At 43.7% G+C, this 24,003-nt stretch overlaps 1 protein-coding gene across 4 annotated transcripts in view; it reads right to left on the bottom strand.

Annotated features, from left to right (window-relative positions):
- The window catches only part of DIP2B (disco interacting protein 2 homolog B), a 182,291-nt gene that overhangs the window by 146,852 nt on the left and 11,436 nt on the right, over positions 1-24,003 (bottom strand). Inside the window, exon 1 of one of the 4 annotated variants that reach the window (XM_053375103.1) lies at positions 22,073-22,097. The exons of the other annotated variants lie outside the window; for them this stretch is intronic. Within the exon in view, the coding sequence (XP_053231078.1) occupies positions 22,073-22,082 (10 nt within the window). The 5' untranslated portion in view covers positions 22,083-22,097. Of the gene's footprint in view, positions 1-22,072; positions 22,098-24,003 lie in introns of those variants that run through there. 4 annotated transcript variants of the gene reach the window in all.

Below are 24,003 nucleotides of genomic sequence, written 5' to 3'. Positions count from 1 at the left end.
TTTCACTTTGACGTGCTTTTGAACTGCTAGGTTGGCAGGAGCTGGGACCGAGCAACAGGAGCTCACCCCGTCGCGGGGATTCGAGCCGCTGACCTTCTGATCAGCAAGTCCTAGGCTCTGTGGTTTAACCCACAGCACCACCCACATCCCTTATATTATCAGTAGGTGGGGAGCAAAGAGACACTCTTTCAGAGGGAGGAGGCAAAACGAAGAAAGGCCTCTTGAAACAGTCCGTAAATGTGAACAAATGCCAAAATCTCTCGGGCTTTAGATTCAGCGAGCCCCCTGCTATCAGAAAAGTGTCTAAAACAGGGGTGCACAACCTGCGGCCCTCCAGGTTGCGAGTTGTAGTCCAGAAACATTGGGGGGGCTGCAGGTTGTACACCCCTGGCCTAAAAGGAAGAGTTTTCGAAAACTAGACACATTCACCTACATTATGACATCATTATGTGTGCCCCTGCTTCACTTGGTATTTTCAGCAACAAGCCAAGGTCGACTGTAAAGCACGGTGGATAAAACCACAATTTTAACCCCCCCCCCAATATAATTTAATGTCCTTTAAAAATAACACTTGTTTAAAATGTCATTTGAATGTAATGCATCATAAGCTAATCCTCTCCCATCCGTGTCACACTGCATGCTGCTTAAGCGGGTGCCCTAACCCTTGGCAGCAGCTTGCCAGGGGGAGGGGAGAAGGAGACAGGCTGTACAAGCAGAACTTTGCATGCAGTTTTTTGAATCCCTGCCTTAATCTCTTACAACTAAATCCATGACGTAATATCAAGCACAATGAGATAAAGCCTGCTTTTCAAAGCAAAATGAATGAACTCAGGTTTAAAAATCAGAATCCTGAAGTGAAGAATTAGACATATGATCATAGATCAATTACCATATTTATCATTGTGCAAAGTATTTATGACTACCAAGCAAACAGCATGGAGAAATATCATTCTGCCAGGAAACAACCCTCCTTCACTTCTGGAATGTTCTGGGCCCTTAAGTATTTCAAGTGAGTGATCTTGCTTAGCATCCTTGCATGTGCCCTAGTGCTGATGAAACAGAAATTCTTAATTCCATAACTGCTTTCCTAAGCAGATATAAATTCTGTTGATCAAATGGTGTGTGCACTGTGTGACCAGAGGCTTTAGATTATGCTCTTGGGCAGTACAAAAGCTCTATTTAGTTGCAAGCAGATATGTTTCATTATAGCAACCAAATTATATGCAAGTTTATTTGTGACATATATGAGATAGGAAGCTGGAAGCTTGAATTACATCACTCTACCCTGCAATAACCTAAAAGTAATCATCCAGTTCACATATTTTAATCAAACTCAAGTGAGTGTAACTGTGCAAAGAAGTGAGTTTCTATGTCTGCATTAATATGTAAAATCACTTCACTAACCTGGGAGAATATAAAAAATTCGCCAGCCCACATGTTTTTGCAGCCCACTCACCTGTATTTCCCTGTACTTCAGTGAGGCTTGAACACTGGGGCCGCAAAAGTACCTGCTTTGGTATCAACTGTTTGCCCTATCAAACTGCTACTACCCTGAGCAACTGCTCCCAATAACATCAGAAACTTTCTAGATTTTAGAGGAAGAAGTCAGGGTTCAGGAAGCAGGTCCCCCTGCACAGTAACATGAGTTCCCAATGACTCTTCCAACAAGACTTCAGAGATCCATCTCCAAAACACAGGGTTGCCATATTTCAAAAAGTAAAAACCAGGGCACCCCAAAAGTTGTTGAGCTTTTTTCAGAAGGACATATTTCAACCCATATTTCCAAAAAGAGGCCCTTGTTGAAGCCCTTTCCAAGGTGCTCCCCTGCCCTCAAAACATCCAAAAGCCTCCAAGTTCCCCCAAAAGCTCCAAACTGAAGGTCAAGGAAAAATGGATGCCAAAAGGAGGGAAGGGGAGATCTATGGAGCTAGGAGAAAGTGAAAACCCGGCAGGTGTATCGGGAGGGAAGCCACAAATAAACAGACAAGGAAGAACAAAAGAAAAATCCCTTCCAAGATGGCGTTCCTGCCTCTTCTCCTTTGCTGAGCCTGGAGCAGCCAGCGATACAACCTGCCGTAGAGCTGGCAGGATGTAGAACTTGAGGGGGTTGTCTCAGCCCCCAAAGTGTATTTAACTTCCTGCCAGTGGAGAGATGAGTGGAACCATTTCATGGATCACATTCATCCCTACAGGAGAATCCTCTGATGTCTTAAGAGGCACTACCCTTACTTCACTACTGCCTTTTCCCGCTTTTTCATCCTCAACCACTCCAACTCCACACAAACCTATCTCCCTTTTAGTTTATTACTGCAACACTTTATGTCTAAGGGGTGATTAATTTCTGAACTGAGACCAGCCGTGATCCTTTCTTTCATGTTATATTTTACCCATGTCAATGCAGTCCCCAGAGACTGTCAGATCTCTTTGTGAAGAAAAAGAACAATGTTTTGTGAACGAGTCTTTGTTACCCCTAAAAATGTCCTCTTGCACACAGAAATTAGAGCAATTGAAGAGCTGTAAAACAGTGCATTTCTCTCCATTCTTTAAATGCACTGTACAGCAAAAGTTCCAAAGCACAATTCTAAACCCTATGTTCTAAATATAGAAACCAGAGAACAATAGATAGTTCAGATTGATTTAGTCTGAAGTATGATATCTTGTAACCCTCTTCTGAATCTTAAAGGTAAAGGTAAAGGGACCCCTGACCATTAGGTCCAGTCGTGACCGACTCTGGGGTTGCGGCGCTCATCTCGCTTTATTGGCCAAGGGAGCCGGCGTACAGCTTCCAGGTCATATGGCCAGCATGACTAAGCCGCTTCTGGCGAACCAGAGCAGCACACGGAAACGGAGTGGTACCTATTTATCTACCTGCACTTTGATGTGCTTTCAAACTGCTAGGTTGGCAGGAGCAGGGACCGAGCAACGGGAGCTCACCCCGTCACGGGGATTCGAACCGCCGGCCTTCTGATCAGCAAGTCCTAGGCTCTGTGGTTTAACCCACAGTGCCACCTGCGTCTGAATCTTACTGGAAAATAAACTGTTGCACTCAGTGCTACAACATTTCTTGAGGAATTCTCTTCCATTTCTGACCACCATTAAGTAACATCTCTAATGGGGCGAACTACATAAATGTGTGTAATGAAGCCCAGATCTTTTCTCCACCTTCTTCTTAATGAACAGTAGCCCCTGAAGACTGCAGTGTTTAGCATAGGAGGGAAAGCACAACCTTTCCACAAGAAACTTTCGTTAGTTTGTTTAAAATGCCTTTGAATCTTTTTTCCCACTACCAGAGTTGCATATGTGTAAACACATAGCTAAAAACCTACAGAAAGAAGTAGCTGAGGGAATTTTGAGTGAGGAAATAGCCAGCAGGAAAATTATGCATCCCACTTCTGCTCAGGTTTAGCCTTGTAAAACTATTTTTCATTTTAAATACTTGCAGTATTTTGCAACCAGCATTTGTATATAATGTGTAGCTTGACCATATGAAAGCAAGGCCAAAAACAAAACATGCACGATTGCTGTGCAAGCAGTCAGTGACGCTGCTTGAAGTGCTAATGTCTTCCGTGCCACAAGCTTCATGCTGAGATCTGAAGGCAAGAAGGAAATTTATTCACTGGGCTGCTTTAAAATGGATCCATCTCTAAGGGAACACTGAAAAGAGTTGCCTTTGCTGCAAGCTGAATGCAGACCAAAAGGAGACTGCAGAAAGAACTTCCCAGGGACATCTACCACACATATATAATTTGGCTGCACTGCCTAGAATTTAATCAAAGGACTCTGGGCTGCAGCAGAAGTATCAGCATTGCCAAGTATCAGCTGACTGAGGAGGACTACACTGCAAAGGGACTGTGCTGCACGTGCAGTGAAAGCCTCTGCAGTTTCTTTCATGCCAGCAGACTGCGCCATCGCAAGTCACCCACAAAGTCCAGCATAACACTGCCAGGAAAAAAGTACAGTGCACCGCAGGGTGAAGACCTAGGCAAGTAATGGCTTCTTATCCTGCAGTTCACAATAAAAATGAGAAGTTTTTACAAACACACACACAGAGCGACCAGAAATTCCCATTTACACGATTATGTTTTTATTAGTAAATATTCCATAACTTCCTGGAAATGGGGGAAAGTGAGAGGCAGAAAACAGATGCATCCGACTTCAAAGGCTAGATCCAGAAGCTGAAGTTAGTGCAGAATGCTGTGGCACAGTGGCTGACCAGAGTGAGACCCTGTCAGCATGTAACATCTCTGCTCAGAGACCTGCACCTAGTAAGGAGCTACTAGTATTTGTATATAAAGCCCATAACAGCTTGGGACCAGTTTACTTGCAAAATTGCTTTACCACTCGGCCACTTTGATCAGAACAGGCACTGTTACAGGTACACATAATAGTCATCCTCCATTCTTTTAGTATGGCAGCATCCACATTCCCTGCTTATTGACACCAGGATGCCTTCACTGTACTCTTTTCGATGCCTGCTAAAAGTATTTTTGTTCAGGCAAGCCTATCCAGTCATGTAGAAGCTGTCAAGTGTTTTAATTTGGTTTTTAGATTATTATCATAAAATTGTTGGAAGGGGCTACAAGGGTCATCTAGTCCAACCCCTGGTTTCTCCCTCTGCAGCAGTGAGAGGGCCAACCGCGATGGCAGTTTCACTCAGCGGTATGAGTCCCTCTGCCTCCTCCAGCGCCCATCTGCAGCTTGTTTCTCCCTTGGCGCTGGTAGCAGAGGGACTCAGGAGGCAGAGGTTTCACCAGCAATATACAGTGGTGAAGCCATCATCGTGGCCTTCCCCTAATAATAATAATAATAATAATAATTCATTTATATCGCACCTTCCCCAGCTGAAGCCGGGCTCAGAGCGCCTAACAACAGTAAAATGATACCGGTCCTGGGTGATATATGGCTATATAGTGGTACCTTGGTACTCAAATGGCTTGCCTCCCGAACAAATCGGCTCCCGAACGCCACAAACCCGGAAGTAAGTGTTATAGTTTGTGAACATTTTTCGGAAGCCAAATGTCTGATGTGGCTTATGCAGCTTACGATTGAGTGCAGGAAGCTCCCGCAGCCAATCGGAAGCCGTGCCTTGGTTTTCTAATGGTTTCAGGAGTCAAACGGATTAAGTTCAAGAACCAAGGTACCACTGTATCTCCCAGGCCTACTTCACAGATAGTTCCCAACTTGTGTCTTCTCTATGTCAGTGTCAAGCCATATCAAGAAATATAGACTACTGGCATGAAAACCTTCCATACATCCAGGGGAACACTATGGCAAATACCTTCACTTTTAGGCTGCCTTCTATGGAAGCTGTTCCACAAAGGACTGTGGCAGATGCTGTAACATACATAGTTGCCCAGACTTAATAAACAGCCATGATGCTGTGCACAATAAACTCCTGTGTCTAGTCTTATATCCTTACATCTCCAGAGACCAGCAGGTTCTGAACTGCTTGGCTTAGTTTTTAAATTTACCATTCCTCAACTAATCACCTTCCATCACCATTCTCCTGCCAACAGCCCCACAACAGGGTTTTTTTTGCTCAAAAACTAAATAAAATACTGCAAACGTATGCATCAACTCTACCCCCACAAGGTTTGGATCCCTAAGAAATCTGACTAAAAAGATATTGCAGAGATCCTAAGTCTTGTGTGAAAAGAATGCAAACCCGACACTATATCACACAGATTCCCATTTTACTTAATTGTTTGTCAAGCCCCCTTTACAAATCAGATTGACCTCTCCACTCTTGCAGGATATGGAAATCTCAGCCAAGTTCATCATCTCTACCCAGACAAGATTAAATCTCTCCACTGCCTGTTCTGTTCCTAAACTTTCAGTGACACTTGCTTTAGCAAGGCAGCAGCAATATCTCTTCCTTACACAACCACTGACTTTCCTTACTCCTGTCTATATCCAATCAGGAATCAAGTTGCTGGTTTTGGATTCTCAGCCAAAAAAAATATCAAGATTTAATAACTGAAAAGCCTTTCAAATACTAAATCAAAAGAGCCTTAAAATATAGGCTATATGTCATCAGCTACTGCCTTCTCTCAACAGGCAAGCAACAAAAAAGCTTAAGCCAGAACTAATTTGTTACTTTTTATTTTGCTATAAATATGAAAAAAGAACATAAACTTACACGTGCTTTGCATGTTCTCCAACTGAGTTCTATCACCGCAGCCCCAGTAGTGTTTGAAGACAGAAATCTTACGTCTAACTAGGATTCAACATACAGCCATTTGGCTGCACTATAAAAACCTCTGAATCAGTTTGGCAATATTCTGTTTTGCAAAACAGACACTTCAGGGATGCATTTTAAAAGCAAGACTTAACAAACAATGGGGTAGTACTAGTCTTACCTCAAGCAGACCTGTTCTTTTCAATGGATCTACTCTGGGTATAATTTAGCTGGATAATAATAATAATAATAATAATAATAATAATAATAATAATAATTTATTATTTATACCCCACCCATCTGGCTGGGCTTCCCCAGCCACTCTGGGCAGCTTCCAACAAAATATTAATACAACATTAAATCAGAAGTCTATCAAAAAAGAAATCCTCACTGTTTTAATTCAGGTTTTCTAGGTGTATAGCCAAGAAACACAATGGAATAATTTGCTTCTGACTCATTCATCCCCCGTTTTCCAAAGGCTGCTCTCATTTTCTACTGAATTAGTTCCAGGAACAACAACCATGATGTTAAAGCAGCCACTCCCTCTCCTACTTTACCAATATGTTCCTGATATCAGCCACACCTGCATGGTTTCCGCTATGCAACTTATGTCTAACTTAATCATAGTCAAATCAGTTTCCTACTTGGTGGGCCACCTTCAGCAATACTATGGTTTAGAACACGGGTCGGCAAACTAAGGCCTAGGGGCTAGATCCCGCCCAATTGCTTTCTGGATCTGGCCCGTGGACGGTCCAGGAATTGCCGCATGGATCGGTGCGGGGATTCTGATCGTTCAGGCTGCACCATCCCCCACACACACACACACCGTGGCGGTGCCTCCTCCCTCCCTCCTCCTGGCTTCTCCCTGCCCTGCCGAGAGGAGGAAGGGGGCTGGGCTTTGTTAAGCTGCAGTTGGCTGAGCACCATTTTAAGCAGCCCCTCTCTGGAGTCAGTCCTTTCGTGCTGCTCATCATCCTGCCGCTGCCGCCAGCCCCTGCCGCTTGCAAGGCACAGGTAATCAGCCACCGGGGCTCATCCGGTGCTGTGGAGAAGGAAGGGGAGAGTCGTAGGGGGGATTTCCCCCCAAAAAATATAGTCCAGCCCCCCACAAGGTCTGAGGGACAGTGGACCGGCCCCCTGCGGAAAAAGTTTGCTGACCCTTGGTTTATAACGTGACAGAGAACGTCTGCGACCAGGCAAACAATGATAAATAGTATGCCCCAATCTCATTGTGGCATCAAATAAGGGAATCAGAAGTAAGCAAAAATATATTGAGACATCACCAAAATATGTGCCTCCTGCCTTAGATCGCTTTGTGGCACCATTCCCCATTAATGTATTCTGTGGCCTGGGAAATGACTCTCACATTCCACAATAGCAACAGCAAAAGATCAATCCACAGACACTACAGGATAATCAATGTTTAAACCACTCATTCCCTACGCTTTCTATGGTGGCTCATAATGGCCTAAAAATACTGAGCCAGCACTACAAACAACATTACATACTGCGAATGTACAGGAGTGGAGTGCAAAACACTCAGAGTTTATGTTCTTAGCTCAATCACTGAGACTGAACATAAAAAAGATTCTTAAATTAGTATCTGTCCTTGTATTTTACCTTCTGTTGAAGTAAGCCAATAATATTCTATTTTCTGAGTCGTTCGAAACATTATGCTGATGTGCTAGATGGAGTCACGTTTCCTGTTTCCACTGCGATGACAACTTATTGTTTCAATCATCATTCCTGAAAATGTGTACTCAAGAACCAGATTTAAGGTAACAGAGGACAAAAGTGCACATATGTTTTAAGGAAAGCCATTTTGAGAAAGCCTGTCAGAACCTGCTTCAGCTTGGATAAAGAAATAGTTCCTGTTTTATCACACATGTGCCTAGGGCAAATACTTAAATGTAGTCTGAAAAGCTAAACTAACTGAAAATTGAGTAATCACACAATTAATGTTCATGGGCAGAGCAGGCATCTAAAAAGCAGTAATTACTACAAGCTACACTCTGAATTTTGCAAATCTCACTCTTTGGAACAGTTCTGGAAAAGAGGGTCAGTTCCGATCACAAGGACCCCCCCCCCCCAAGATGACCTCAGGGTCCCTTCCTCTATTCTACAATTCTACGAAAATGCTACATTCAAATTGTAATCCATGTACCATTCCACTTTTAAAAGGGCAAGGGCAAAAGAAAGGATACATAGGGCAAAAAGCATCACTACACAAAATTTAACTAAAACTGTTGCAATGAAATTGAATAGACTCACACTGGTAAGAAGAATGTCCTGAATGATTCCCACCCCTCTTAAAATTTTCTTGCTTTTCCAAGTGCACTATGATAACTTCAAAGCAGTTTTTATACTACATGCAGCGAGTTTTCAGATGAGGAGACCAGTATCCCAAACATGCAAAAACCTATTCCAACTTTTGCTATTTTAGGATTAATCTACCCTAATTTGAAAGCTAGCAACCTACAAGTCATTAGATCCAGTAAATAAACAGTGGCCCAAAGGCAGCCCTGTTTAGGGAAGTTTTTAATGTTTCATGTTTCATCGTCTTTTCTGTTGGGAGATGCCCACAGTGGCTGGGGAAACCCAGCCAGATGAGCGAAGTACAAATATTAAAATTGTTGTTGTTGTTGTTGTTGTTATGGCTGGTGTTACAACACTAGAAGGAATATGCTAAAGATTTAAACAGAAAGCACTCAAGATTTTTTAAAATCAGTAAAGAACACTTCTTTAAATAAATCTGAATGCAGGACACCAAGCAAAGACAGATCTTTGGTCTGATCTATTAAAGCAATTCTGCGTAATTTTAGGTTATTTGTTTTTGGCTGAAGCTTAAATTCCCGGCACCTTTCACCATGAAACAATCCAGTCAAAGTGTTGTCACTTTTATCTGGCAGAATCGGTAATCTTAGATTCTGCCCCAAGAATATAATTCAATTATTTTGTTCAAACAGACCCCAGAACATAATCAAACACCTCTAGATCAGATTTCTGGGCCGATCCCAACCATAATGAGAGGTGGGGGTCCTATCGTTATGCCTGTCTCTGTGATCTATGCAACTGATATAAACCATCTACAATAAGTCTTGAAACGTTTTCCCAACCCTGCCTACATGATCAACTCACAGCAGCAACAAAGCATACTGTAAACAGGAATTTCAACCACAAGCTCTTGATGGCAGGAACTTTCACTTTTCTAAAAGAGGCTGTGCAAACACGGCTGTTGCAATGGTTCACAGAGGTGGAAAGCAGATGCAACCGGAATATGAACTTTTCTCTCTGTGCAAGTGTTTGGTGGATCCCCCCTCCCAACATAGTCATTGTATTCAAAGAGAGTAGGACACTAACACAAGGCCTCAAGAAGAAAAAATTGACAGGAAGTGTGCACTAAGGAAAAGTTAAGACTTGGGAGGAGTTGTGCATAAAATATGTGTTAAAATATCTAAACATCTCTAAGTCTAATCCTAGGAATCCTAGGCGGATTGAAACGATTGACAGGCGATGTCAAATGATGCAATATGACTGGCGAGGGGTGAGTTTGCTTGAAATGATTTTTAAACTCTTACGCGCTTTAGAAACAGTGCTTTTTGGTAAGGTGGTGGCTTGGAGACCCTGAGGCTTGCATGTGTTTCTCACAAAGAAGTTCATTTATTAGCTTCTAAGAAGAGTAGTGAAGGCATAGGTGTTAAGCAAACTGCACTGTGTACCAATCTTCGATACATTTTAACATGACTGATGGAACTAGCCTGGAACTACCAGGAACATATCCTTACCAAGGGCAAATGGGCAATAACTGCCAAATCATGACTTTGCAACGGGGCTACAAGAACATGAAGTCCCTCCTGCAAACAAATTTCCTCTCGTCTTCCCTCAGCCAAGGTTTAGCAATACACAGTTGGGTTGAAGCCTAATTTACCCTTCCACAAATGGAAGGGCTCCTTGTGTCAAGTCTTTTGATCCAGTGGAGGATCCCAATGGAGGCAGTGGATGAAGGTAACTTTCACTGACTCTTCCTCCCTGTAAAGGTAAAGGTAAAGGGACCCCTGACCATTAGGTCCAGTCGTGGCCGACTCTGGGGTTGCGGCGCTCATCTCGCTTTATTGGCTGAGGGAGCCAGCGTACAGCTTCCGGGTCATGTGGCCAGCATGACTAAGCCGCTTCTGGCGAACCAGAGCAGCGCACGGAAACACCGTTTACCTTCCTGCCGGAGTGGTACCTATTTATCTACTTGCACTTTGATGTGCTTTCAAACTGCTAGGTTGGCAGGAGCAGGGACCGAGCAACAGGAGCTCATCCCATCGTGGGGATTCGAACCGCCGACCTTCTGATCGGCAAGTCCTAGGCTCTGTGGTTTAATCCACAGCGCCACCCGTGTCCCATCTTCCTCCCTGCAGCCATCCCCCCTTATCCCAGAGGTTCGCCCAATCCTTTAAATTTTTAAAGGGTGTAAGGTGGGGTATCAGCAGAATTTGCCTCCCATCTCCCACTGGCAGGAGCACTGCCTGACCAGAGCTCTACTCAGGGTATACTGTCATTGGTGAAAACTTAGTCTGTATCTATGCCATGTGCAAGCCCTGTTTAATAGTCCTCTAAGCTCCAATTTGGAATGTCTCTTATATAAACAACATTAAAAGTATGAGAACCACTCAATGCAGCTTTTTTCTTTTTACGGCCTGAGGATATTGTTACTGTCATGGAGTCTAAAAATATCACAAACTGCAAGGGAAATTATAGATTTCTTGCATGCTTCCTATTGTTCACATCAAATCAATAACTTGGATTGAAAAATATTGCTGTGCAAGCAGAACACACTTCCACTCACACAGAGGTTTGGATGGCTGATTTCCCCTCTGAAGTCCCTCAGGAGCCACCTTAGAGGATATCCTAACACCCCAAAGGCAGCTTTTCAAAGGCCACTGGAGGACAGAACTGGTGAATCACTCATACATATTGTGCAAAACCATGCAGTGATAAGGGTAGCAACTTGCCAGGCTTAATGTTTACCAACGATGGGAGCACAATTTCAATTTTCCTCCTGAGATGCTAGACTGCCTTCAGCCAGCCCTGAACAAAACTGGGTTTAAAATGACAGTTCAAGAAACCAGTTGAGTAGAAGTGAGAACACACACAAAAGTATGCATTTGCTTGTGCTAAAAAATTTCAGCAGCTCCTTTAAAAGGATGTGTCTCTTAAGACACTGCACATATATCACTGCTGTCTTCAACTTTTTCAGACACAAACCTACCTGTAACCCAAACATGTATCTGGGGATATATTTTTTAATTTTTTCCATATACTTGTATGCTGTCGCAACTCACTTTAGATCTAGTCATGACCCAGTAGCCGGTCCCACCCCATCAGTTGAAGACCAATGCTATACCATAATAAACAAAGCCAAGAACAGCTGAGAATGGGGCTCTCCCAATCACCAAGAGTAGCAAGTGTGCAAGACAAGTCACGGCTCGAAGGTGGCAAGTCAGAGGGCTGAAATTTAAGAATGAGTGGGGAATTCATTCAAGATATATGTGTGACAAGGATGTGTCTGTGCACCAAGCTGGTGCTTGCATTCTAATTCTCAGCAATCCTGATAATCACAGTTTTCAGCAAGATCTACAGTAAACTGTTTTAGCTTGAACAAAGCAATAGAGCCCAGTCACACAGAGATGTGAACTAGCAACAAAAAATGCTTTTTGTCGCCCTGTATCCAACCCAGCATTGAATGTCAGTCCCTAACCACCCCCACCCCGGACAGACACTACAGAAGTGCTTTTATTCATAAAGTCACCCAATTTCAACAGCTATGGCTGCCTAAAGCATAAAGCATTATTCCTGCATTAAAACGTATGTTTTTCAAGGCAGCTAGCCATCCAGCTGTTTCGACAGCAAGATTACAGAGAGCCTACTTATGTCAAGATGCAATACAATTCCTTGCGTTGTTTTTATACCCTGGGGACATTGACTGGGGAAAGCAGGTTGCTTGATTGCTGTACAAGTCTACAGAAAGAGCCTCATGCTGGTCACTGAGGCAGGAAATTCCCTTGTATTTCCATCATTACAAGAGTGTTTTAGGGTACGCTTGTAAAAGTTCATAACCTACTTACCGTATCTGTTATTGTGGTCCCAAAAGTTAGAAGAACTGGTGGAGAGGGAAGTGAAAATATCCCACACCCCCATTCCTTAACAGGTTTTATGCCTCACTACAACCCTAGCTTTTTATGTAAACCAGTGGTTTTCAACCAGTGTGCCATGGCACCCTGGGGTGCTTTGAATGATAGTCAGGGGTGCCACGGGCAACACTGACCTCTGTCCTCTTCTTCCCTCCCTCCTCAGATGCCCTCTTATGTCTCTGCTTCCCAAAGGCATACACAGCTGTTCGTTGCAGCAGCCCTGGCTACAAGCTCCCCAGGCGAATGGTGCCTCTGGGACTGGCCAGAGGGTGCTTCCCAGGTCCCTGTGGGGCAGTGTGAGGAGGCACCTCTATTTGGGATGGGGGGCAGCTCAGAGACCAGGGGCAGCAGTTGTGGCTGCCTGGAGGACTCTCAAGGAGAGGGGAGGAGGCTGAGGGAACCCTCCACAAGGGAAGTTGTTCGAGAAAAGGTGAGAGGCTGCCAGCTCTGCAGGCAAGGGGTGACATAACTGGGCTCCTTGGCCCCACAGGGGTGCCGCAGAAAGAATGTAGTTGGTCAAGGGAGCCATGGACTCAAAAAGGTTGAAAGCCTCTGATGTAAACAGCATGTTTTACAATGCCATTAAGTAAAGGTAAAGGGTAAAGGGACCCCTGACCGTTAGGTCCAGTCGTGGCTGACTCTGGGGTTGCGGCGCTCATCTCGCTTTATTGGCCGAGGGAGCCGGCGTACAGCTTCCGGGTCATGTGGCCAGCGTGACTAAGCCGCTTCTGGCGAGCCAGAGCAGTGCACGGAAACACCGTTTACCTTCCCACCGGAGCGGTACCTATTTATCTACTTGCACTTTGACGCGCTTTAGAACTGCTAGGTTGGCAGGAGCTGGAACCAAGCAATGGGCTCTCACCCCGTCATGGGGATTCGAACCGCCAACCTTCTGATTGGCAAGTCCTAGGCTCTGTTGTTTAACCCACAGTGCCACCCACGTCCCACAATGCCATTAAAGGGGACAGCTAAACAGGGTTCCACAAAACATGGAGATTTGAACCTTGAACAATGCATTCATCATCATTCTTCTCAAGGCTATGCACCATATTCAAAGCAGTCTGGACACCAGCAACCTAAACATGTGTCAGGCAATAAACAGGAAACTGCTGCCTGCACAACTTCTGTTCAGACGTTTTATACTTCCTTCTAACAGATCAACAAAAGTTGGTTGATTTGGGAATTGTGCAGAGGTCACAGGGTTCAAGACATGTGGTCACTGAAACTAGTTCTTCTCCAGGGCACACTAGTCAATAAAGCTTACCTTGAAAAAAGTAAATCCACCATGTTGGATGTACCCCTCTATGCCTCTCAGAGGAGGGAAGCCCCATGCATCATTTATCCCTGTTGCACGCACACAATATATGAACAATGTCATCTCAGGAGAGGGAATTTGGAAACTCACATGTCTGGTGTAGCCTTTATACTTAAAAAAGGTAAAGGTACCCCTGCCCGTACGGGCCAGTCTTGACAGACTCTGGGGTTGTGCGCCCATCTCACTTAAGAGGCCAGGGGCCAGCGCTGTCCGGAGACACTTCGGGGTCACGTGGCCAGCGCGACAAAGCTGCATCTGGCGAGCCAGCGCAGCACACGGAAACGCCGTTTACCTTCCCGCCAGTAAGCGGTCCCTATTTATCTACTTGCACCTGGGGGTGCTTTCGAACTGCTAGGTTGGCAGGCGCTGGGACTGAGCAACGGGAGCGCACCCCGCCGCGGGGATTCGAACCGCCGACCTTTCGATCGGCAAGCCCTAGGCGCTGAGGCTTTTACCCACAGCGCCACCCGCGTCCGTCCTTTATACTTACAACGATATAAAGAAGAGTACTGGAATTAAGAACACTTTTTTGTCTTACTTTTCTAACATTAATTTACGTTAATTTCAACATTCAAATTGTATCTTTTGCACTGCCTTTTGATGCCTTTATGTCTCCAAAAGTATGCAAAGCACATGTACACACACTTGGCAGAAAATCTCTGACCATGGGCCGGCCTGCAGACTATCAAAACCACAGTTTAACTATTTAAAAAGTACAAAGCCTAAGCAAATTTTGAGTGCATAGTGCACTTGGTAGCTGCGTAAAAAGACATATGACTCATAAGAGAAGCACAGACAGAACCATAAAACATGACTGGCCCTCAGGACAATGTTGCACTGCCCACACACAGTCAGTTCTGTAAAGAAAATACCAAACTGTACGTCCATGAAGAATGCACAGCCTGGCCAATGCAACCTCTTTTCAGTGACAGGCAAGGAAGTAATCAAGTTTGAACTAATATGAACTGAGCCTGCTGAGCTGAGCTTCTTGTCTATACTAACCTAAGTTGATGTTTTTATAAAAACACCTTGGACTTCTCATTCCCTGAACATCATATATAAGTTGCCCAATTGCTCTAGTAAACTGAGAACTAGATTATTTCATATTCTCAATCAAAATGGTTCAACCTTATGACAGAAGGATGCATTTTTCCTCAAGCAGAAAACAAAAATGGTGTATTTCAATATTCCCTACAAAATCTTTTCACAGAAACTACTTTGGGTGGAAGCGCAGATTACAAATTGAATAAATGATTTAGGAATTGTTCAAAAATTGCCAAGTTCTTACAAGTAATCAAGATTTCACAGATCAGATTATTATTTTTTAAAACAAAGAATTCTGCTGAATACCAATTTGTCAACACTCGCAAAACGCTACTGGCAATTTCACACAGTTGAGTGGCTAAAGTCCTTAAATACTGATTATCTTACCTTCTTCCTTTAACTTGCCAGTTAACACTATAACCAACTCTGATCTCTCAAGACTTTAATCTTCACTTTAATAGTAACATAGATGCCCCAAACAATCCACATGCTCAATAGTTATAGGCTACCTGCCTTGGAGAAGTGTTGTACATGTTAGCATGTAAACACAGCCAAATGCAACACAAAGCAGACGGGACATTCTTTGCTATCAGAATGTCACAGAAGTTAAAGCTCATGGTTGCAATACTGGGAAACCCAAATCAAGGAGCAGGGTATGTTTAACCTGGAAAAGAGGAGACTGAGAGGAGATATTCAGATATCTCAAGGGCTGTCACATGAAGGGAACAACCTTGTTTTCTTCTGCTCTGGAGGGTAGGACCTAAACCAAAGGCTTCAAATTACAAGAAAGGAGATTCCGACTAAACATCAGGAAGAACTTTCTGACAATAGGAGCTGTTTGACAGTGGAACGGTCTCCCTCCGGAGGCTGTGGACTCTCCTTCACTGGAGGTTTTTAAGCAGAGATTGGATGGCCATCTGTCATGGATGCTTTAGCTGAGATTCCTGCATTACAGGGGGTTGGACTAGATGACCCTTGGGATCCCTTCCAACAGGCTTCCTACAAAGACTGCACTGCGAAAGTCACTCATTCTCTCTTGGCAAGCTTTTCATAAATGCTTCATTTAAAAATTCAGCCTCTAGATGTCAGATGTCCCAGCCGTAAAAACAGGATGATAATGGCACAGAGACGCCCATGATAGAAATGTAAGAATATGTTTCGAATGTGGTGATCCTGATACAGGAAGAGCTAGTCCTACAGACCTATAATAAAGGCACAGGTCAGTAATGAGACAGAAGGCATTGTGAGTCACATTAGCATTACACTGGAATCCCCAAGATTCAGTAAGACAGGATTTCACCACCACAAAAGTTCTGAAGTCCACAGGCTCCTGTTTATGCAGGCCAGCACAACAGAACAAGTCATGCAGTAGGCCTCAGCGGCAGAGGTGAATCAAAAGTTAGTCAACCTGTTGATGCCATATATTCAAGGCGTCAATCTGCAAGCACTATGGCAAGACACGTACAACATCAGGAATGGTCAGTGGTAGCAGATCTCACATATTCCTCTTTTGCAGAGAGAAGCAGGCTCCAACAAGCAGTCACAGCCAGCAAAAATAGAAGCATTTCCAAATTAAATATAACTTCCGAATCTAAGCAGTCTCTCCCGAGGAATAAATAGAATATGACAAACATGTCCTATGGCAAACAGTTCTTGGGAAAGAAAGCGAAACAGCATTCTTATTGGTATTTCGGGTATTAAACTGAACCGGTTGCCACTGCAATTTCAGCGGACCTGATGGGGAAAGCACAAGGGTCCTGCACCTTTAAGAGCTGTCATGCAAGCTACACCTGCTGAAATTCAGTCTTCTGTACAGCTATTAAAGGTTCATCTGGCCATTCTATAATTTCCAGTGCTAGGTATATACAACTTTTCCCCACAGAGACGTAGAGATATAAAACATTGCCCCTATCGGAAAGAGAGAGAAAGAGAGAGCCCATGGCCAAATGCAGCTTTAAATTTAAATCCAGAAGTTCAGGTTATATAAAATTCTAACCTCATTTCATCTCTGTGATACACACTAGTCTCAGGGCACAATTACTACTCATTGTTCACTGGGACAGCAAACAGTAGGGCAACTAGGCAGACTCGAAAGTAGGAAAATGCTGGCTTGGGCATTTATGCTTAAAGAGTGGTGAAGACTCCTCCTATCAGACATCCTATTAGTGAGGTAGTTTCAGGCCTTGAGGTTGTCCTGCTGGTATTTGTCATCAGCAGAAGTTTTGTATATAGTTTAAACTCCTTGAGCTGATATTTGCTGCGAGGGGGGAAAACAGAACAAAACAAGCCCAGATGACTCTGCATGAGTCAGTGCTTATTACCATTGCATCTTGGAGCACAAATGATTAGGAAACAGAGTCATAAGAAGTCAGGACTCACAGCTTCTGTTCCTGACTCTGCCACTGACTCACAAGGCAACCTTTGGAAAGTTGCATAGTCTCTGACTCAGACTCCCTCCTTTGCAAAGAGATCGGATCATTCCAACAGCCCCCCGTAAGTATGTTGCAAGAATAAATGAATATTATGTAAAGTGGTTGTGGGTGCATGTTCACTATGGAAACTTATGTTTGCCGTCAGATGGTAAAAGTTCTTCAATAACAACCTCCTCCTCCTCCTCAACACCTACGGTTAAAAAAGGTGGGCTTACACCATAAGAATTTGTTTGCCAGCTGAGAGTCCCAGAATCATGTACCAGTCGGCACATCATCACTCTGTGGGCCTGCTGGAACATATTCTCACCCCAGCCTAGGATTGTTTCCAGGTAGGGGTCAGAAGAGGGTCTTGAATAGCCTTTGGCTAAGACAACTGCTTCCCCCTCTCCCTCAGATCAAAAGCAGTGATAGATAAGATATATAAGGTCCCATATTTTTTGCTCTCTAAGACTCACTTTTTCCCTCCTAAAAAGTAAGGGGAAATGTGTGCGCTTCTTATGGACCAAATGCAGGCTGCGCAGCTATCACAGAAGCCAGAACAGCAAGAGGGATTGCTGCTTTCACTGCGCAGCGATCCCTCTTACTGTTCTGGCTTTTGAGATTCAGAATATTTTTCTTCTTGTTTTCCTCCTCCAAAAACTAGGGGCGTCTTGTGGTCTGGTGCGTCTTATAGAGCGAAAAATACGGTGATCACCAAATGGCACCTTAAACCTAGGTTACGATTGCCACAATGGAAAGTCTAGGCACCATTTTCTTTTATAATGAAATTTATTGTTTTTGTTATTATTTTTCATTTCTCTTCCACACCACTTTATATTTTAAAGAGAAAATATCAAAGCAGTGGACAACACATTAAAACATCCATCAAACCACCCAGAATAAAATAAATTCAAGTTTCAAGGAAAATATTTCAAATCCTTCTCTTAGTGACATTTAGCTTTCTCCATATTTATTGACTGACTTAATTTATAGAGCTGCCACATAGCAGAAGTACGCTAGGAACCAGTGCGGTGTACTGGTTAAAGTACCAGACTAGGACCAGAGAGATCAGGGTTCAAATCCCCACTCAGTCCTGAAGCTCACTGGGTGACCTTGGGCTAGTCACAGCTTCCAAACCTACCTCACAGGGTCATTATAGGGATCAACTGAGAAGCAGGGCAAACCATGTACTCCTTGGAGCAAAAGATGAGATAGAAATGCAATAAATAACCTCTTCTGCTCACCTGCTTAAGAAAGTGGGACGGTGCCAGCCAGATGGAGATGTCCTTCGCCAGTGTGATGCCCAGAGATCTCTGTGTAGTTGCAAATGGACCAGTGCCCATTGCAAAAAGTGCCTGGCTAATTCCTAACACTGATGAAGAGCTATAAACAACTGAAGAGGCCATCCCACCATTATTTGAATAAAGGATCTTCTCTGGCATGAGAGATCAGAAACTCATTAAAAGGGAGAACCAGAGGGAGAATGCAAGCAGCACAAGCAGAAAGTCTTCAGCTGAGCTCTTCTTCCCTTTGAGTTGCTCTTTGGCATGTTTATTATATATTACAGTTAAAAAATAAAATATTGTGCAGCACCTGATACATTTCTATACTACCCTTCATTAGAAATAACCTCAGGGTTCACAAACAAATGAAGACCAGTACTAAAATTCATTACCCATTACAAATGGGCACCACTGATTGACCACCTACAAATGCCTTGGTGAAGTGATATATCCTCAGCTGGCATCAACATGCAATTAAAGTAGATGCCAGTTGCATTTCCGATGGGAGGGCATTCCATAGCTATAGCCACCACAGAAGAAGACCTACCTTGAATCACTGCCTGATGCACTTACTGGTGGGAGCACCAAAAGGCCCTCTCCTGCAGATTTTAAGTCCCAGGATAGTTGAAATACAAAGAGGTGCGTGTTCTGAAGCAATCTGAGAACAGCCCACCCATCAAGTTTTGCATTGTGCCATCCTGAGATGGCAGCGGCCTTTAGGTTTAAGCTTTAGCATCCTTAAGTTGTAATACATTATGAGGCAGTAGTTGTAAGTAAGTAAGTTCTAGCCTTTCCCAGCTGTACTGTTTTAAAAACAACAACAACATGTCCCTGTATAGCTCCAGCTTTCTCTAACAGAATTAAAGGTTTCTGTTACAGCTTTGGAAAGGTATCTTATCTCACAGGACTGATGCAGAGATTGAGATAGCACCTACAGAGTGCTTTGACAATTCTAAAATGCTATATAAATGATAAGAATTATTCTACCACAATAAAACAGCAGAGGGGCTTGCAGAAGGATGCTCCACCACCTTTTCAAAGCAGTTTACTTGCAGTTTTACAGAATCCATGCCCAAATCCTTTCTGATAGGCCAGCACAGTCACTTATAGGCTCCGACACTGGGAATACTTTCATTACCCCTCTTCTCCATGGAGAAGTAATGTATCTCCCCTCCCCACCCCCCACAATATTGAGGGTATAAGGCTTCTCTTTATGAGGCTCTGGGTGTGGGGCTGGGAGTTCCCCCTCCAGCGTCTCACTCTTCTGCTTTCCAACTCTACCCCATCCAGAAAGCAACATGAGGTTAGGCTGCTTCTTCCTCCCCACCTCTCTCTGTTTAGGTAGCAGCTGCCAGGACATTACCCCGTCCGTTTCTACATGGTTCCATCCTTACTTCAGACATTGTGATATATCGATATATTGCTATGTTTAGCTGGTGATATATCAGGATGCTGAAAACCCGATATTGCCCAGCCCTACTATTTAACAATAGTGACAGGTGGTGATAGGTTGAAGTGAAGAAAAATCATGACTTTGCTGTGGAGGAGAGATTCCAAGGGTAATTCCTGGGTTGGAACACTCCGCAATCAGACTCAGACTCTTATCCTCAACACACACTCCCTATTGAGCAGTGTTCAGATATATAAGCTAGGCGCCAAACCCTGGCTCATTTAACCAGGGTGAAATCAGCCCTGAGTGCTCACTGGAAGGACAGATTCTGAAGCTGAGGCTCCAATACTTTGGCCACCTCATGAGAAGAGAAGACTCCCTGGAAAAGATCCTGATGTTGGGAAAGATGGAGGGCACAAGGAGAAGGGGACGATAGAGGACGAGATGGTTGGACAGTGTTCTCAAAGCTACCAGAATGAGTTTGATCAAACTGCGGGAGGCAGTGGAAGACAGGAGTGCCTGGTGTGCTCTGGTCCATGGGGTCACGAAGAGTCAGACACGACTAAACAACAACAACAACAAGAATCACCAAAATGGAATGCCTAGTTGCCATTTTGGAGCCAGATGGCTCAAAGGCGTATTTTTCAATATAACTTTTTGGTTCCTGAAATCCGTTCTGATCGTGCAGATAAAATAAAATGGATAGAATTCTACAGGATGTGTTGCTAGTGTGTGATCCCCAGGCATGCACCTCCAGATGGTGCAGACGTCAGGTGCCATTCTGGCATCTTCACTTGGTTGCAAGTGGCCTATAGCCAGGTGCAAAATGTGTCTGGCAAATTTTGAACGCTGCTTTTGAGCGTCCAGAAAATGCTTAGGGAAAACTACAAGGGCACTTCTTTACTGTAGTACTTCCCATCAGAAACATATTTCTACACACCCTTTTGTCATACAGGCATAATAAAATATCTAGATTATTGCAACAAGCTTCATATCTAGCAGAAATAAGAATCTGCTTCGATTAGATATTGTTTGCACACAATTGTGGCAGCACACAGCCATTCTGTGCTACAGGTTCTCCAGTTAGAGGGCTGCTCTAGTGCTCCTTCTTTGTTCACAAAATGAACAACTCTTCCTGCTCCCCACACAAGCGCACCAACATCTGCACAAATTCTGCCACCACCTCTTACTTCTCTGAAGACTCCCAACACAATAAATTGCCCTGGCAGGCAAGCAACCACAATCCAGATTCTTTAGTGAAGACACATGGATAAACAAAGAGGAATGAAGTCACTTGCTGAAATACAGTCAACCACTGTCACCTAGACAGGCTAGCTCATGTTTAGTCTGAAGAGTAAACAGGAACCTTCACTCCTACATGATGAAGCAATCACAAAGCAACAATGACCTGGAGTGTTAAGCTCAGGGGAAGCCTGCCAGCAACGGGAGTGTGAACCAGGGTAGGGCACTGGTTGTGTCTGGATGTTTGAAAGTCAAGTTTGAGTCCTCACACAGCTATGAACCTCACAAGGTAGCACTGGGCAAATCAATGCCCAAGTCTGGTAGTGTGACTAGAGATAATTATTTTAAAAAGTTGCTATGAGCACCTTGTGAAAAAGGAGGGATGTCAACATGAAAAATGCTGAAGAAGTATCTGAAGAAGTGTGCATGCACACAAAAGCTCATACCAATAACAAATTTAGTTGGTCTCTAAGGTGCTACTGGAAGGAATTTTTTAATGAAAAATGCTGTCAGGTTACAGCAAATGACCTTGGACAAAGGAACACCTACATACAGTGGTACCTCAGGTTAATTTGTTCCGGAGGTCCGTTCTTAACCCGAAACTGTTCTTAACCTGAAGCACCACTTTAGCTAATGGGGTCTCCCGCTACTGCCGCGCCGCCGGAGCACGATTTCTGTTCTCATCCTGAAGCAAAGTTCTTAACCCGAGGTACTATTTCTGGGTTAGCGGAGTCTGTAACCTGAAGCATATGTAACCTGAAGCGTATGTAACCCGAGGTACCACTGTACTACTAAGCAAAGAAAAGCCCCCACTGACACATCTTTCCTCCCAGCGTATTATTTCAGAACAAGGTTATGGATTCACAGTTTTATCAAACTCAAAAGTTTCCCCTATCCCTTCAATACACTTTCATTTGTTGTAGTTAAGCTGTTCATCATACATGGCAGTGGAAGCAAGCTTGATACTGACAAGCGAAGCTTCAAAAGAATCAGAAACCAAAAGCAGGAGAAAGGAAGTGGGGCAACTTACCTTGAAGCATTTGGGGTTCCCAGCCCTGCATGACCAGAGCTTCACAGTAGAGTTTCAGAAAGGGAGCGCACGATTCATGGACTGCCGATCAGCGTGGCAGTCAGAGGATAAATGAGCACTACTCACAAACTAGTTGCTTCTCGAAGAAAGCCACTCCCTACATCAGTAGGAGTTGTACGGCAGATTGGAGAACTCACGCTGAAGGGCGGGGTGTAAAGGAAATTTATGACCTAGTCTAGGAACACTGAATCATTCCTCTGCCCCCAAAATGGGTTATCATTTTGTTCTTTCTTATCATGCCCGACACGAGGGCTCAGCACCATAACAACCCTCCCTCTCCAGCCCTGGAGAACTAGGTAAGGAAGTAAAAATGAGTGTATGCCACCAAGTGTACGGCAAATAGCAAGTATGGGAGAGGGGGAGTTCATTGGGATTGTGGGGAAAGTTAGTCCTTTCTTCTCCTGCTGTGGTATACACACAAAAGTTAGGGCTACCAGCAGATTCGGGGGGGGGGGGCATTGCTGGGACTGCAACACTTGATGAAAGGTTTTGGGGGTTTTTTAAAAAAAAACAAAAAACTCCCCACAGCCCATATTGAATCTGGAGGACAAACCCATTAGTAAATGTTTCATTTAACATCTAGTTTGGCCCCTCACATTCTTTGACGGGGTGGCTAAACAATGGTCCTGCAGATGTTGCAAAACTACAACTTCTATTAATCCTAGCCACCATGGTCATTGATCAGGGATGATGGGTGTTGCAGCTCAACAATATCCAAAGGTCCACAGCTTTCCTATCACTGCTCTAGGATCGTCAGAGTTGTATGTTTACTACCATCACCATTAAAAGGATTCCCCTTGTTTATTTTGCGTCGCTACATATAACGCCTGCTTTAAGGCTAAATTATGCTATCAAAGATATAAGGGGGCTTGTTTCCTTTCTCTATCTTCCTCCATGGACCTGTGATCATTTCTTTTAAAAATTAACATTGAGAGGGTAGGATACTCTATCTCAATCTGCACTCCTCTGTTTTCCCAAAGTGAAGTTTTCATGGTTGGACTTCTCTATTCCCCCACCCCATTCACCAATTCCCCTCCATATTTATTTATAATTTCACCCCCAGAGAGCTAGAATACTGAGAAGGGCCAGGTGTAGTGGTGTTTTAACCGGATAATAGATGTACACATAAACAGTCCAGACCACAGCTGTGTGTATTTGGAGGTCGGTTATGACAGTAAGTCAGTCTTCTTGACGGCCTTTCTAAAAATGTATGTGCGGCATAGAAAGCCACATCCTGTTATCTTTTTTAAAAGTTAGGGAAACCCCAACATTAATAAGCAGAAAATAAGCATTTTTCTTTTAAAAAATAAAGAAAAACAACAAAGACTATGCTAGAAATGCCACTACTCCCAAAATAAAGCAATAATGGAGCTATGCATTTATATTATGGTAGCAGGGAATGACCAGCAATTAAAAGAATTCCTGAATATCAGTTGGTAGATTGTGCGGGAACTAGCCAACTTTAGGGGTGGACACCAGGCAAGAATGGGTCAGCTGGTTTACAGTCAGACCTCGGTTCCTGAATGCCTCCATTTTGGAATGTTTCGGTTCCTGAACACTGAAAACCTGGAAGTAAATGCTCTGGTTTTCAAACGTTTTTCGGAAGCCGAATGTCCATTGCAGCTTCTGCTTGAGTGCAACCCATCTTGCAACCCATCAGAAGCCACAACTCGATTGTTGAACATTTTGGAAGCCTAACGGACTTTTGGACCAGATTACGTTCGACAACCAAGATTTAACTGTACTTGGTTTGGGAGCAAAACCCTTAACATTTATCAATTATTTAACACCACATAGCATCTAGAGAGCTTCACATGTAATTAATTCAGGAAACTTTACAGCCTTATTGAGTAGGTCAGTATTATTTTCTA

This window comes from Podarcis raffonei, chromosome 2 (genome assembly GCF_027172205.1).
Source record: "Podarcis raffonei isolate rPodRaf1 chromosome 2, rPodRaf1.pri, whole genome shotgun sequence".
Classification (NCBI taxonomy): Eukaryota; Metazoa; Chordata; class Lepidosauria; order Squamata; family Lacertidae; genus Podarcis; species Podarcis raffonei.
This window is presented reverse-complemented; position numbering and strand designations above follow the sequence as displayed.